General features: G+C 46.1%; 1 protein-coding gene across 1 annotated transcript; it reads left to right on the top strand.

The window, feature by feature from the left end:
* The first annotated feature begins 8049 nt into the window (after positions 1-8049).
* Positions 8050-12583, top strand: LOC142151813 (uncharacterized). Its single transcript, XM_075207834.1, has 2 exons — positions 8050-9095; positions 11511-12583. The coding sequence occupies exons 1-2, from the start codon at positions 8090-8092 to the stop codon at positions 12410-12412; spliced, it is 1908 nt and encodes a 635-aa protein (XP_075063935.1). The 5' UTR covers positions 8050-8089; the 3' UTR covers positions 12413-12583.
* Positions 12584-12946: the final 363 nt, after the last annotated feature.

Genomic DNA, 12946 nt, shown 5'->3' with positions numbered 1-12946 from the left:
ATGATATAATTAATATAATTAAAATTCTTCTTGAAAAACCTAATAAGGATGAACCACAAAAGATTTATCATAACCACTGTAGATGGTAAAACACTGCTTTGCACTTATTTTAGGGGAACAGAAATGGAAACCACTTGCAAGCAAGTATCATTCAATAAGGAACTAGTGCCAGTGACGGGAATCATCCTTCCAGTCAACAGTAGGTTTGTAGTTAATTACACAGTACCTATTTTGGTGGCCACATATTAACATCCATTATGCAACCCACAAAACAGCCTTGTCCGGCAAGGATATCGTGGCTCCCTCTCCCTGTACATGCTCCAATCCTTTTTAAAACAGTTCAGGGTCTGAACACAGAGCAGAGGTTTATAATACCTTCTGGCTGCTCTTATGCGTTTCAAAGAAGCAGGAAATAAATCATAGTCAAACATTGCACGGTTAGATTGGCAGGCAGCTAGCAGCAGTAGTAAGTGCACAGCAGGATCAGGATGCAGGTAACAAGATTGCTGGACACTGGTCTTAGCGACTCAGTCATGTGGCAAGGAGTCCTTGCACTGATTGCATATTATAAGCACGAGTATTCCCTCCGCTTGCCGTGTTTCTTCAGGCACAAACCAGCAGCCAATCTGGAAAAGGTCTATGAATCAAGTCTCTTGTATTGCACTTTCTTTATAGCAAATGTTCATTTAGGCCTCTGGGCCTCTGATGACATCAAGACTCAAACAGACTCCCCTCCTCAAAGAATGACTACTAGGTGCTCCAGGCTTATCAGGATACTTTCTATCATCATCATCATTTATTTATTTAGCGCCAACATATTCCATAGCACTTTATAATTGGGGACAAACATAGTAAACTAATAAACAAACTGGGTAAAACAGACAAAGAGGTGAGAAGGCCCTGCTCGCAAGCTTACAATCTATTGGACAATGGGAGTTTGACACATGAGGTTAAGTCTAAATTTGCAGTCGGCCCAGCCAGACTGCAAAGGTAAAAGTGACTCATAAGCTAAATGATCCTGTCACACAATAATGTTGGTCAAGGGGTAGTTGTATAACAGGTGGTAATAGGGTAGTGTAGTGAGGTTAAGAGGGTGGTTGAGGAATATTATAAGCTTGTCTGAAGAGGTGGGTTTTCAGAGAACGCTTGAAAGCTTGTAGACTAGAGGAAAGTCTTATTGTGCGAGGGAGAGAATTCCATAGGGTGGGTGCAGCCCGGAAAAAGTCCTGTAACCGGGAATGGAAGGATGTAATGAGTGTGGATGAGAGACGCAGATCTTGTGCAGAACGGAGTTGCCGAGTTGGGAGATATTTTGTGACAAGAGAGGAGATGTATGTTGGTGCAGCTTTGTTGATGGCCTTGTAGGTTAGTAAGAGTATTTTATATTGGATTCGGTAGAAAACAGGCAGCCAGTCTAGAGACATACAGAGTGATTCAACAGAGGATTAACGATTTGCAAGGAAAATCAATCTTGCCGCAGCGTGCAAAATAGATTGTAGGGGTTTGAGTCTGTTTTTGGGAAGGCCAGTAAGGAGGGAATTGCAATAGTCAAAGCGGGAGATGATAAGTGTATGAATTAAGGATTTTGCAGTGTCTTGTGTGAGATATGTGCGAATTCTGGAAATGTTTTTGAGATGTATGTAACATGATTTAGATATAGAGTCAGTGTGGGGAACAAAGGATAGGTGCGAGTCAAGGATTACACCTAGGCAGCGAGCTTGTGGGGTGGGATTTATGGTCATGTTATCAACAGAGATAGAAATGTCAGGTATGCTCTTGTTGGTGGGTGGGAATATTATTAACTCTGTTTTAGAAAGATTAAGTTTGAGATGGCAAGAGGACATCCAAGATGAAATGGCAGAAAGACAATCAGTTACACGGGACAAGATGTCAAGAGATCAGGAGAGGATAGATAAATTTGGGTATCATCCGCATAGAGATGATACTGAAATCCAAAGGAACTTATTAGATTTCCAAGAGAAGCGGTATAGATAGAGAACAGCAGAAGACCTAGCACTGAGCCTTGTGGTACTCCAACTGATAAAGGAAGAGGAGCAGAGGTGGCCCCAGAGAAATTAACAGTAAAAGAGCGATTAGAAAGGTAGGATGAGAACCAGAATAGAACAGTGTCTTGAAGACCTAGGGATTGCAGCGTTTGTATGAGAAGAGAGTGGTCAATGGTGTCAAATGCAGCCGAGAGATCCAGGAGAATTAGGAGAGAATATTGGCGTTTAGTTTTAGCAGTGATCAGATCATTGACAACCTTAGTCAACGCAGTCTCTGTGGAGTGTTGAGAACGAAAGCCAGATTGAAGAGGATCCAACAGGTTGTTTGCGGAAAGGAAGCGTGTGAGGCGAGTGTAGGCAAGTCTCTCTAGAAGCTTGGAGGGGCACAGCAGCTGAGAGATGGGACGGTAATTTGATAGAGAGCTTGGGTCGGAATCTTGTTTTTTTAGAATAGGAGTAATCACGGCGTGCTTGTATAGTGATGGAAAGATGCCAATAGAGAGCGAGAGATTACAGATTTTAGTTAGAGGTGAGATGAGCACAGGAGACAGGGATCTACCAATTTGCGAGGGGATAGGATCAAGAGGACATGAGGTAGAGTAGGAGGATAAGAAGAGAGTAGAAATTTCCTCTTCATTTGTGGGGTCAAATGAAGAGAGTATGTCAGAGGTTTGTGGGAAGGAATTGAACCAATTGCTTGTCAAGGAAGAGGATACCAATTCCAGTCTGCTCTAGTCTAATCCAAACCTTTCTATGAAAGGTTTGGATTGGTCTGGGAGCATGAATATTATTAACAGGTTTCCAAGATTGTTTATCCAAAGGGTAAACTTTCCACTTGAGTATTGCAGCCTTCCATATCGAATTCAAGAATCCAAGATTCTTATATTATAAGTTCTATCCTTGTAGTGTAACAGGTGGTGGAGCTGAAGTACATGATGGCGTAGATGGTGCAGGTTTGACTTGAGAAACATGCAATACAGGATGCACCGTGTGCATAGAGGCTGGTAGGTAGAGTTCGGCCACTGTTGGAACAGAAATAACCTTGTATAGTATATACCCAGTGGCATTTACTACATGTATTAGTAAGGCATGTAAACAGATCCGACCCTACAAACCATAGTTTCTAGTTTTACTATAACTATTTTCTCTTTTACGTGCATTGTGGTAGAGTTTTCGAATGCTACTTTTTGGATTCACCCCATGTAAACGAATCAGCAAGCCTAGAGTGAGCTCTAAAATTCTAGTAAAAATGCATATTAAATGCATTAAACTAGCAATATGCCGGTAGGAATGAGATCTAAACCAGAAATGATTAATATATGGTAACATATCCACTGTATTAATGGTGTACTGCACTTTTGAAAATATACATTTACTGTTCCAGAAATATATCATCTATAATTGGAGCCCACAGGGGCAAAGAGATAAAATGAGTTTCACAAGGTTAAAAGATTCTGTATTTCTAACCAGGGCTTCCTGCTCTTAGGGCACAAATCTTCATGTTCATTGTATGCCAAGTGACTTTGCTGCAATAATAAGAAGATATTAATGTGATCACGGTGCCAGACAGTGAAATCATTATGTCATATTCTGTATGTGGATCCAAGCAGATCTGTCTGTAGGAGTTAGCAATAAAAAGGCTAAATTAATGATTCATTCTTTATATGGAGCATAGACTATAAAGCTTGACAACAAAAGACTCTACACTACTTTAATGGAGGGAGGAAACTCTTAAATATCCACCAAAAACATAGTCACCATATGTACATTATGGGCCTCATTTAGGAGCATATCTAGCTAAATGGCGCAAATCTGCGCTTGGATAAATCATGTTGCAATGTAATGGGTGCAAATGCCACTTTTTGACAAGAAAGGAAAATACAGGCTGTTTTTTCTAGTAGCACACAAATAATGGGCAGCTTTATCATGACAACTGCAATTTAGAGTCAAACTAGGACACGTCCCCCTCCCCCTCCAACTCTTTATAGGTGAAGAGGACTTCTCTGGTGTAGTGAAACTTGCTGGAGTAAAGTGTGTCCCATTACAATTTTCGGATGGGCCCTGACCTCCACCGGCTCAGAGCAGTCCTTACACAGAGTGGAGGTGGTACACAGCACCGAACACCCCTAAGTGTTCATTCTCCACCTCTTTATCTAATTTCTATAAAATCAATCTGCAATATGAAATCACCTTATCTGCACTTACGCATATCACGGGCACATAGCACTACTGCCAAAGAGGATTTTGCGCTGTATCTTGTCTATTTTACATTTAGTTGATGAGCCTCAGTCTATCAAAGTTGCTGCAGGTACGGAAAAAAAGATTTCTCCTATTTTTACAGGGGAAAGCCTATTTAAGTATTGTACTCAGAATGGCAATAATAGATTAAAATCATTTTGAAAATGCTTTATTATAAATAAAGTAAAGGGGTGTTTTTAGAATGAAGGATTTTTTATTTTTATTTAAAAACAATTTTTTTTTAAATGAATTTAATCTACTTTTTATTTTTTTTTAAACATTTTTTGCTCCACATTAGTGGAACTGAGAGCCCAAATGTGGGCTAGTAAGACGGCTCAGATATGTGCACACTTAACCCTTAACCCTTACCACTCAGGGCCAAATATTACCATGGCAGCTGAATATGGCTACTGAGCAGTGATTACTAGCACTGGAGGACAGCAACCTTATGGAACACAGCCCAGCACCTGACAAAAGTGGAAGAAAAGCAAACCGTTTATTATACCCTAATATGTATCTTCAAACTTTATTTTTTTGAACCAGTATCGGTAATTGTAAAATGAGAGAAAAGTCTAAAAGTACCCTGAACTTCCCATAAACTAAAAATAAAACACGTACAAAGCAATATACAGCAAATGCTTCTATATATAAACTATACATGGTATTTTGAAATACTTGCATTGCGAAAGCATGAACTACATTTAAAAAACCCCATCATTTTTCATAATATTGGCGTCTATGAAGCTTTTGCCTTTCAGCATTCACACAGCCTCTCCCCACCACCAGCTACTATAGTTCCCTACACCGATTAGATTATAAACTTAATTGTACAGGACCATCATTACCTTCTGTCTTATGTCATTGTAGGTTATTTAATTGTATTATGATCTACTCAGTGTACAACTATACATAGTATGTTGGTGCTTTATAAAGGATTATAATAATAATAATATGGCATATAAAATATATACAAAGAGGTCACTAATGTGGAGGAAGGTGGGTCCTGCCACGGACTGTGACAGGGAGACAGGGGAGGGCTGGCACAGTTCAGCCCGGGAGGCAAGACTGAACTCAGCAGCCTATTTTAAAGGGCAAAGAGTGCTGGTGGCCCATTGACCCAACCCAAGATAGCCCTCTATGGGACCGGCAGATGCCCCCCTGCCCCCCAGCCCAGCCTGCCCCTGCAGGGAGAGGAATTAAGTGCCCTGAGCGTCACAATGGCTCCTCCAGCATTTTATTTCTCACAGTGGCCGTCTGGTCAGATGGTGCATTGGGACGGCTACAATCTACTTTTCTGTTTAGTAATAAAGTAACAATTTTAGTCCTTAGTGGTCATAAATGTATAAAAAAAAAAGGAACCTGATTTGTCCTACATACAGTTATTTGGAAAGTGGGTCCCAGTTAGCACCGTGCTGCAGATTAAAATACTTAATATGTTTCACGACTTTTTCCTCCATAATTCTGTAGCTTGCACATGGTTGAATGCCGGCATTTTTTGGTATGTGTTTTTTTGGCATCCGTGTTTTTTTTTAATTAAATTCAAGCTTTAGTGAGCTAGCATATGTAATTCATTAAAATACAGAGAGTGGGCTGCTTGTGAATAACTAAGAGATAGAAATAGAAATTGACAGTTAATATGTGACAGGACAATGTTTGCAGAAATACAGTACAAGGCCTGCAGGGACCGATATAGAGTGGCTACGTGCGACATTCTAAATTTCAAAATATGGACACAAGTTTATCTGAAACATTGCCAGCAAGATTATTAAAATAAACATTGCATGTGTGTGGGACATCAAAGGAACAACCTGAAGACATTGTTCTACGCTCTTAGATTAAGTTCCGCCACATGGGAGCTGGAGTGTGAGAAATTAATTTATTCACGAGCCCTTGGGTAGACAAGACAAATCTGGTCCTCCTCATTTCTGCTCTCTCCTGCAGTGCAGAAACTAAAAGGGGTAACATGGTGGAAGCTGAGCAGTTTTTTTTTACCTTATATCATTATTATTTATGTGTTGTAGATTTATTTCACAGCCCTCCCTTGAAATGAGTGCACAAAATGCTTTCAAGTGCAGAAATTCACATAACAAGCCAGATATAAATAGATTTTTTCTGGATGAGAGCTTTCACCTTTTTTTTTCTTTTACTTGCAGGAATAACAGTGAATTAATGCAAATGATTCCCAGCAAAAGTTGCTTTTTGCCAAACTAGAAGTTAAAAGACATTTTACAGGGAAGACTTTTCATAAACTATATATTTTTTAGTAGATAACTCTTTGTACACTGAACCAAAACCTTAGCAACCTCAAGTAAATGGACATTCATAAATACGTTAATGTGTTTAGGCTCTATAATCCAGTGTGTGTGTGTGTATATATATATATATATATATAATCTATAAATGCTTAGTGGTGTCTGTCTGTGTGTGGAAAAAAAAAACCAAGTTGCAGCGCCACCTGCTGGGCAGAGTTATACACTGACCTACTAAATTCTTAGTGTGTGTGGGAAAAAAAAATTCAAAAAGGGCTGAAATTTGGTAGGGCTCAAACTCAGTTTCGTGAGGTAATTTTACCTCATGAACACACATGTGTAGAGGCGTGCGTTAGTGTGTGTGTGTGCGTGTGTGTGTGTGTGTGTGTGTGGAAAAAGCTATTTTCTCAGAAAGGGCTCATCCAATTGACCTAAAATTTGGTATACTGACATTATTTGACAAAAAAATTAGAATAGTCAAGTCAGTTAACTTCCATCATCCCCCCTTCCCCCCGTGGGAGGGGTAGTAAAGGCTAAATTTACGAGTGGAGGGGTCAAACTCATTTTCGTGAGGTAATTTTACCTCATGAACACACATTAAAAAGGCCGCTTGCGTCGGGAAGTAACGCTCTTCCACTGAGGAGGCCTGGGCTAGGTCCAAATGCATGACAAGAACCTTTTTAAGACCTTAAGTAGCTTGATTTGACTAGAATGCATGAGTATCATGCACGGGTTAACTTGTATATATATATATATATATATATATATATATATATATTTTAATGACAAATGAGGCTGAATAGGACGAATGCACTTAAAGGGCGACAGGGTTTGTAGTAAGCTGAACACTGACCTGAAGGTGTTAAAATGGGTTGGCCCGACCAATGTGTAATCCAGTGGGAGGGACCTTGATTGTTATAGGAAGCTGCACTTCCTGTCTGGTTCATTCCACAGCACGAGATTGCAGCAGCAGGACCTGAGCCAGGAATCGGATAAGTACCCTGTTATTCTGTTTTCTTTTGGTCTGTCCTTGTTTCCTTCATATCTCTTGTTTTCTCTCACTTGTTTTTCCCTTAGTGTCCTGTCTCTACCTTTATTATTTTCTTTTCAGCCGTTTATCCCCCTTTTTCCTTTTTCCCTTTATCTCCGTTTTTCCCTTGCTTTCACCTTTTCCTTTAGCTTCCCCCGTGCCTCCCCAGCTCCACACCTTCCAGCCCCCGCTGCCATGCCCCGTCCTAGACGCTCCTCAGCCCGCCCGGCACGCTACAGGTCCCCATCCCCCCCCGCATCCAGGCGCCATATTGCAGCCTCCGCCCAGCCCCCTTCCCGCCCAACGGACAACTCCAGCCTCCCTCCCTTGCTCCAGCGTGAGCCCGTGGGCCGGGCTCACGCTTCCCATGGTGGCTCCCCTGTTACCCCTAGCCAACTCAGCGGGCGGCGGGGTCGCTCTGTGCAGTCGGCGGTATCGTCTGGGTCGCGCATGCGCATGCGCAGACCCAGGCCGCCATCACGCACAATGATTTCCTCCGTTGTGGGCAGCAGGGGGGAGGGGGGGTGGTTCTAGCCAGCACTCCTGTGCTTCCTCCAGCTGCGGTCATGCCCTCCATTCCACAAGCCACTCTGGTGTCTACCTCTGGGGTTAATCCCACGGGGGAGAGAGGGATCATGAGCAGCGACCCTCAAGGGGGGGATATGGGGACCAGCTCCGAAGTTTTTATACTATACCCCGTCACCCCGCCCATCTTGTCTCGCAGAGGGGACAGACAGACTGATAACCCCCCTGCCCCTCACCAGTTACATTTCCCGCCCAGCCCATTTTTGCCCCAAAGCGGCAGAGGTTCTTCTTGGGGTGCACACTATAGGGGAGCCCCTTTGTCTGATAGAGGCCCATTTATACCTTATACCCCCGGGGCGGACAGGGTTCAGAGTCTTAGGCAGGGGCAGAGACACGTGGGGCCAGATAGGACCAGTAGGGGGAACATGGAAGTTTTTGGTGACAGTCCTCGGGCGCCTGTGAGGCCCTCCCTTCCTCGACACGTTCTGCCAGCTACAGACGAGTGGACGTACAGGTCCCGGCGTGCCCCATCGCCGTCTGGAGGGTATGGCGGCACCAGTCACTTTAGGCCGGAGCCCACACGGGATAATCTGGTATATGATTACCATCATTCCAGCGGCGGTAATACGTCCCAATGGTCTCCCCCACGGCACACTCAGTACAGGCCAAGCGGTTTTTACGAAGAATACGACCGGGCCCATTATGACGATGCCCCCCCTCAGCGTCGGGTCATATCGAGAGGTTCCTATAACCCGTCACCCCTTTTGCCTTCTAGATCAGATCCTTGCGGCCCAGCCTTGGGATCGGTGCGGCGACGACTGGACTACGTTCCTAGATCTCAGCTTACTGCTCCACTTTGTGTTTCAGAACCTGCGGTCGCGAACCAGGAGATGAGGGCTGTCGGGGAAGGTCGTTCCGGGTCCGAGTCTCGAGACCAGAGGTCGGCGGGGAGTCGTGTGGGACCAATCCCGGGATCAACAGATGCCCAGCCGGGGGCTGCCAGTGTCGGGGAGGCATCAGTCGCGGCCGGGAATCCTGCTCCTCATGGTGAGTCCGTTTCTGTTACTACACACGATGTACAGTTGTTAGGGTCACCGGTTCTCTCCACGAGCAGTGGTTCTTCGGATTCGGGCGATAGGCCCAGGAAACTAATCAAGCTATTGGAAACGAAATTGCTAGGTAAACGTAGCAAGCAGGCTCCGCAGTCGGGGGGCGATGAACGGACGGTGGCTAGGAGTGACTTAGGGCAGGTTGAAACCTTGGAAATAACACACGGTATTAGGCCGAGCGTACGGGATAGGATTAGACGCGGAAAGTACGTGGACATGTTCGCCCTGACAGGTGAGGGAAAGAAGGCACTTGCAGCGGCTTGTGAGAGGTCCGGCATGGGTGAGGACAAGTTCAGATCGTTTACTAGATGGTCCTATTCCTTCGCTATTTTTGCCACTATTTATCTGGAAACTAGGCCCGGGGAGCAGGATGAGGTGTGGAGATATATGCACCTTATCAGTGGGATGGCTCTAAAAGATGGCCCCTCAATATGGAGAGCGTATGACGAGCTCTTCCGCAAGCGGATGAGTGGTCGCGAGAAGCTCCCGCTGGGGTCGAAAGACATCGACACCTGGCTGGAACTCATGAGACCAAGCAGTCAAGGGGCCGAGGGTTACACGGGCAGGAGGTTTCAAGGGCCGGGGAGGGTACAAGCGACCCTCCCCACGAAAGGTCGATGTTTCGATTTCAACGCAGGCTCTTGCCAGCGAGGCACATCCTGCCGCTTCAAACACAATTGCACGGCATGCGGAGGTCAGCATCCAGCCACTGAATGTGCAAGGGCCCGACGGAGTGGGGGTAGCGGACGAAGTGCAAATCCAGCTGTGCCGAGTCAAGGGTCCATCGCCAATTAATTTGGCTGAACTGGACAAATGGCTCGCTTGGTTCCCAGATAGAGACACCGCGGCTTTCATACGTGACGGCTTTCATATGGGTTTTAAGTTACCAGTGCAGGGCAACGTTTCTACGGCGACGCCGATCAATTTGAAATCGGCGCTCGCTCTCCCGGAAGTATTAGACGCTAAAATCGCGAAGGAGGTGGGCCTGGGTCGCATGGTTGGCCCTTTCTCGCTTCCTCCTATTCCAAATCTCATTGTGTCCCCGGTAGGGGTAGTACCCAAAAAGGCAGCGGGTAAATTCAGGTTGATACAACATTTGTCGTACCCGGCTGGTCTGTCCGTGAACGACGCCATAGACGCCACCCTTAGCTCCGTAAATTACCAATCGTTTGAATCCGCACTGGCACTGGTGCAGGAATGCGGGAGGGGTGCCCTGTTGGCTAAGATCGACATTGAGTCGGCTTTTCGGTTACTGCCCCTTCACCCGGAATCGTATCAGTTCATGGGTTTTCGGCATCGTGGTGGATTCTACATCGATCGCTGTCTGCCTATGGGGTGTTCGATATCCTGTGCGCTATTTGAGAAGTTCAGTGGCTTCTTGCATTGGTGCATTCAGGCGGGAACGGGGTGTCGGTGGATCGCACACTATCTGGATGACTTCTTGGTTATCGGGCCTCCTGATTCCACTTGTTGTCGGGATACTCTGTTTTCCACTGAAGCCCTTTTTAGGGTGCTAGGCGTTCCCATTGCCGCAGACAAGACGGAGGGTCCAGCCACGTGTCTCTCGTTCCTTGGAATTGAGATCGACACGGCGGCCGGGATTTGCAGGCTCCCAACTGATAAAGTGTCCAAGATGTGCGAGGCTATCGCAGAAGCGTTGGAGTCCAGCTCCAGCCCGCTCAGGCAGGTTCAGTCCCTGTTAGGGAGGTTCAACTTTGCATGCCGTGTGATTCCCATGGGTAGAGTTTTCTGTAGAAAGCTACAGAGAGCCACGGCGGGGAGGAGTAGGCCACACGCGGCGGTGCGTCTATCCAGGGTTATCAAGGAGGATTTGCAGATTTGGCTCACCTTCCTCAGTGATTTTAACGGGACGCGAATATGGCCTTCACCACCCGTAACAAACGTTAATATCGACCTGTTTACGGACGCTTCCGGAGCATGCGGCTTCGGTGCTTATCTGCACGGGCATTGGTGCGCGGAAAGCTGGCCGGAGGAATGGCATAGGTTAGGGATTACCAAAAACTTGCTAGTCCTGGAACTGTTTCCTATTGTCGTGGCAATCGAATTGTGGGCGTCCACATTGCGTGGGAAGCACATAGTTTTCTGGTGCGACAATTTGGGAGTGGTCCAGTCGATCAATAAACAAAGCGCGTCCTCCCATCATGCAATATCTCTGCTGCGCCACCTAGTGTTGCGCTGCCTGCAGTACGATATTTCTTTCAGGGCTAGACATGTACCAGGGGTGCAAAATAGTTTGGCCGATGCTTTGTCCCGCGGTCAGTGGAGCAAGTTTCGGAGTATGGCTCCCCAGGCGGACAATGTTGGTATTCCGTGTCCCTCTTGTGTTTGGCAGATCATCAAGCCGGCATAAGGGGGCTCGTAGAACAGGCAGTAGCCCCTTCCACCCTGAGGACGTATCAGGCATCATGGAGACGGTGGTCACTATTCAGCGGGCAAAAAGATCAATCTGAGGCAGGTCAGCGTGATGCTATGTTAGCATTTATGTGGGAGAGCTATTCAAAGGGGGAATCCAGAGCCTCTATGGCGGCTACTTTGGCGGGGATATCTTTCATGGCCAGGCTTCGGGGTTACACGGATGTCACAAAGGGGTTCATCATCAGTAAGGCCCTGAAGAGGTGGGCTAGGGCGAGACCCTCGCAGGCAGATGCGCGCTTGCCTATCACCGACATTATTCTGGACCAGTTGATAGGGACCCTGGGTGGGATAGCGGTTGATGAATATGAGAAGACCTTGTTTAGCGCTGCTTTCTCTATGGCCTTTTTCGGTGCTTTTCGGGTTTCTGAATTAGTGGCTAAATCCAGGGGGCATCAGGAGTCGGGTTTGCAAGCGGAGCATGTCAGCTTGGGAGGAGGTATTGTGTCATGTAAAATAATTAGATCTAAAACTGATCAGAGTGGGAGGGGAGCTTGGGTGCAGTTGAATAGGCAGCCTAATAGTAACATCTGCCCAGTTAATTTAGTGTCCCGATTTATGAATGTGAGACCTCAGGCTCGTTTGTTTCTATGTCACCATAACGGCATGCCCATGACGAAATATCAATTTTCGGCCATTATGAAGAAGTCCCTACGGTCATTAGATCTAGACAGTTCTATGTACGGAACGCATTCGTTCAGGATCGGGGCGGCCACATCTGCTGCTTTGGCGGGATCCTCCACTGAGACGATAAAAGCTCTGGGCCGCTGGAAATCCACGGCTTATAAGTCTTATGTCAGGATTGACAATGTTGCTGTTTGAATGTTTTTGTTCCACTAATCAAAGGTTGCCTTGCAGTTTTTCTTTTTCTCCAAATTCACTCTCTTATTGTTACCCTACCCATCCCCACTGCCCTCCCCTACCCCAACTTCTCCCTCCATTCGGTGGGCTACCCTGGGCTTTTCCGCTCGTCGCTTTGAAGCGGGGGCGCGAAGGGGTTTACGAAACATACACGGTGAGCCCTTTATGACAAATGAGGCTGAATAGGACGAATGCACTTAAAGGGCGACAGGGTTTGTAGTAAGCTGAACACTGACCTGAAGGTGTTAAAATGGGTTGGCCCGACCAATGTGTAATCCAGTGGGAGGGACCTTGATTGTTATAGGAAGCTGCACTTCCTGTCTGGTTCATTCCACAGCACGAGATCCCACCCACCCACTCCTTTGGTAGAGTATGTCCGGTGATGTTGCGGTAGGAAGGCACTGCGTTCAGCGGCTGATTTGTGGGCGCATTGGTAGTTGTCGTAGGTCACTGCCCCCCGTTGAGGCACCAGTAACTCCCTTTTTGGCCCTTCGG

The sequence above is a fragment of the Mixophyes fleayi genome, chromosome 4 (assembly GCF_038048845.1).
Source record: "Mixophyes fleayi isolate aMixFle1 chromosome 4, aMixFle1.hap1, whole genome shotgun sequence".
In the NCBI taxonomy this organism is placed as follows: Eukaryota; Metazoa; Chordata; class Amphibia; order Anura; family Limnodynastidae; genus Mixophyes; species Mixophyes fleayi.
This window is presented reverse-complemented; position numbering and strand designations above follow the sequence as displayed.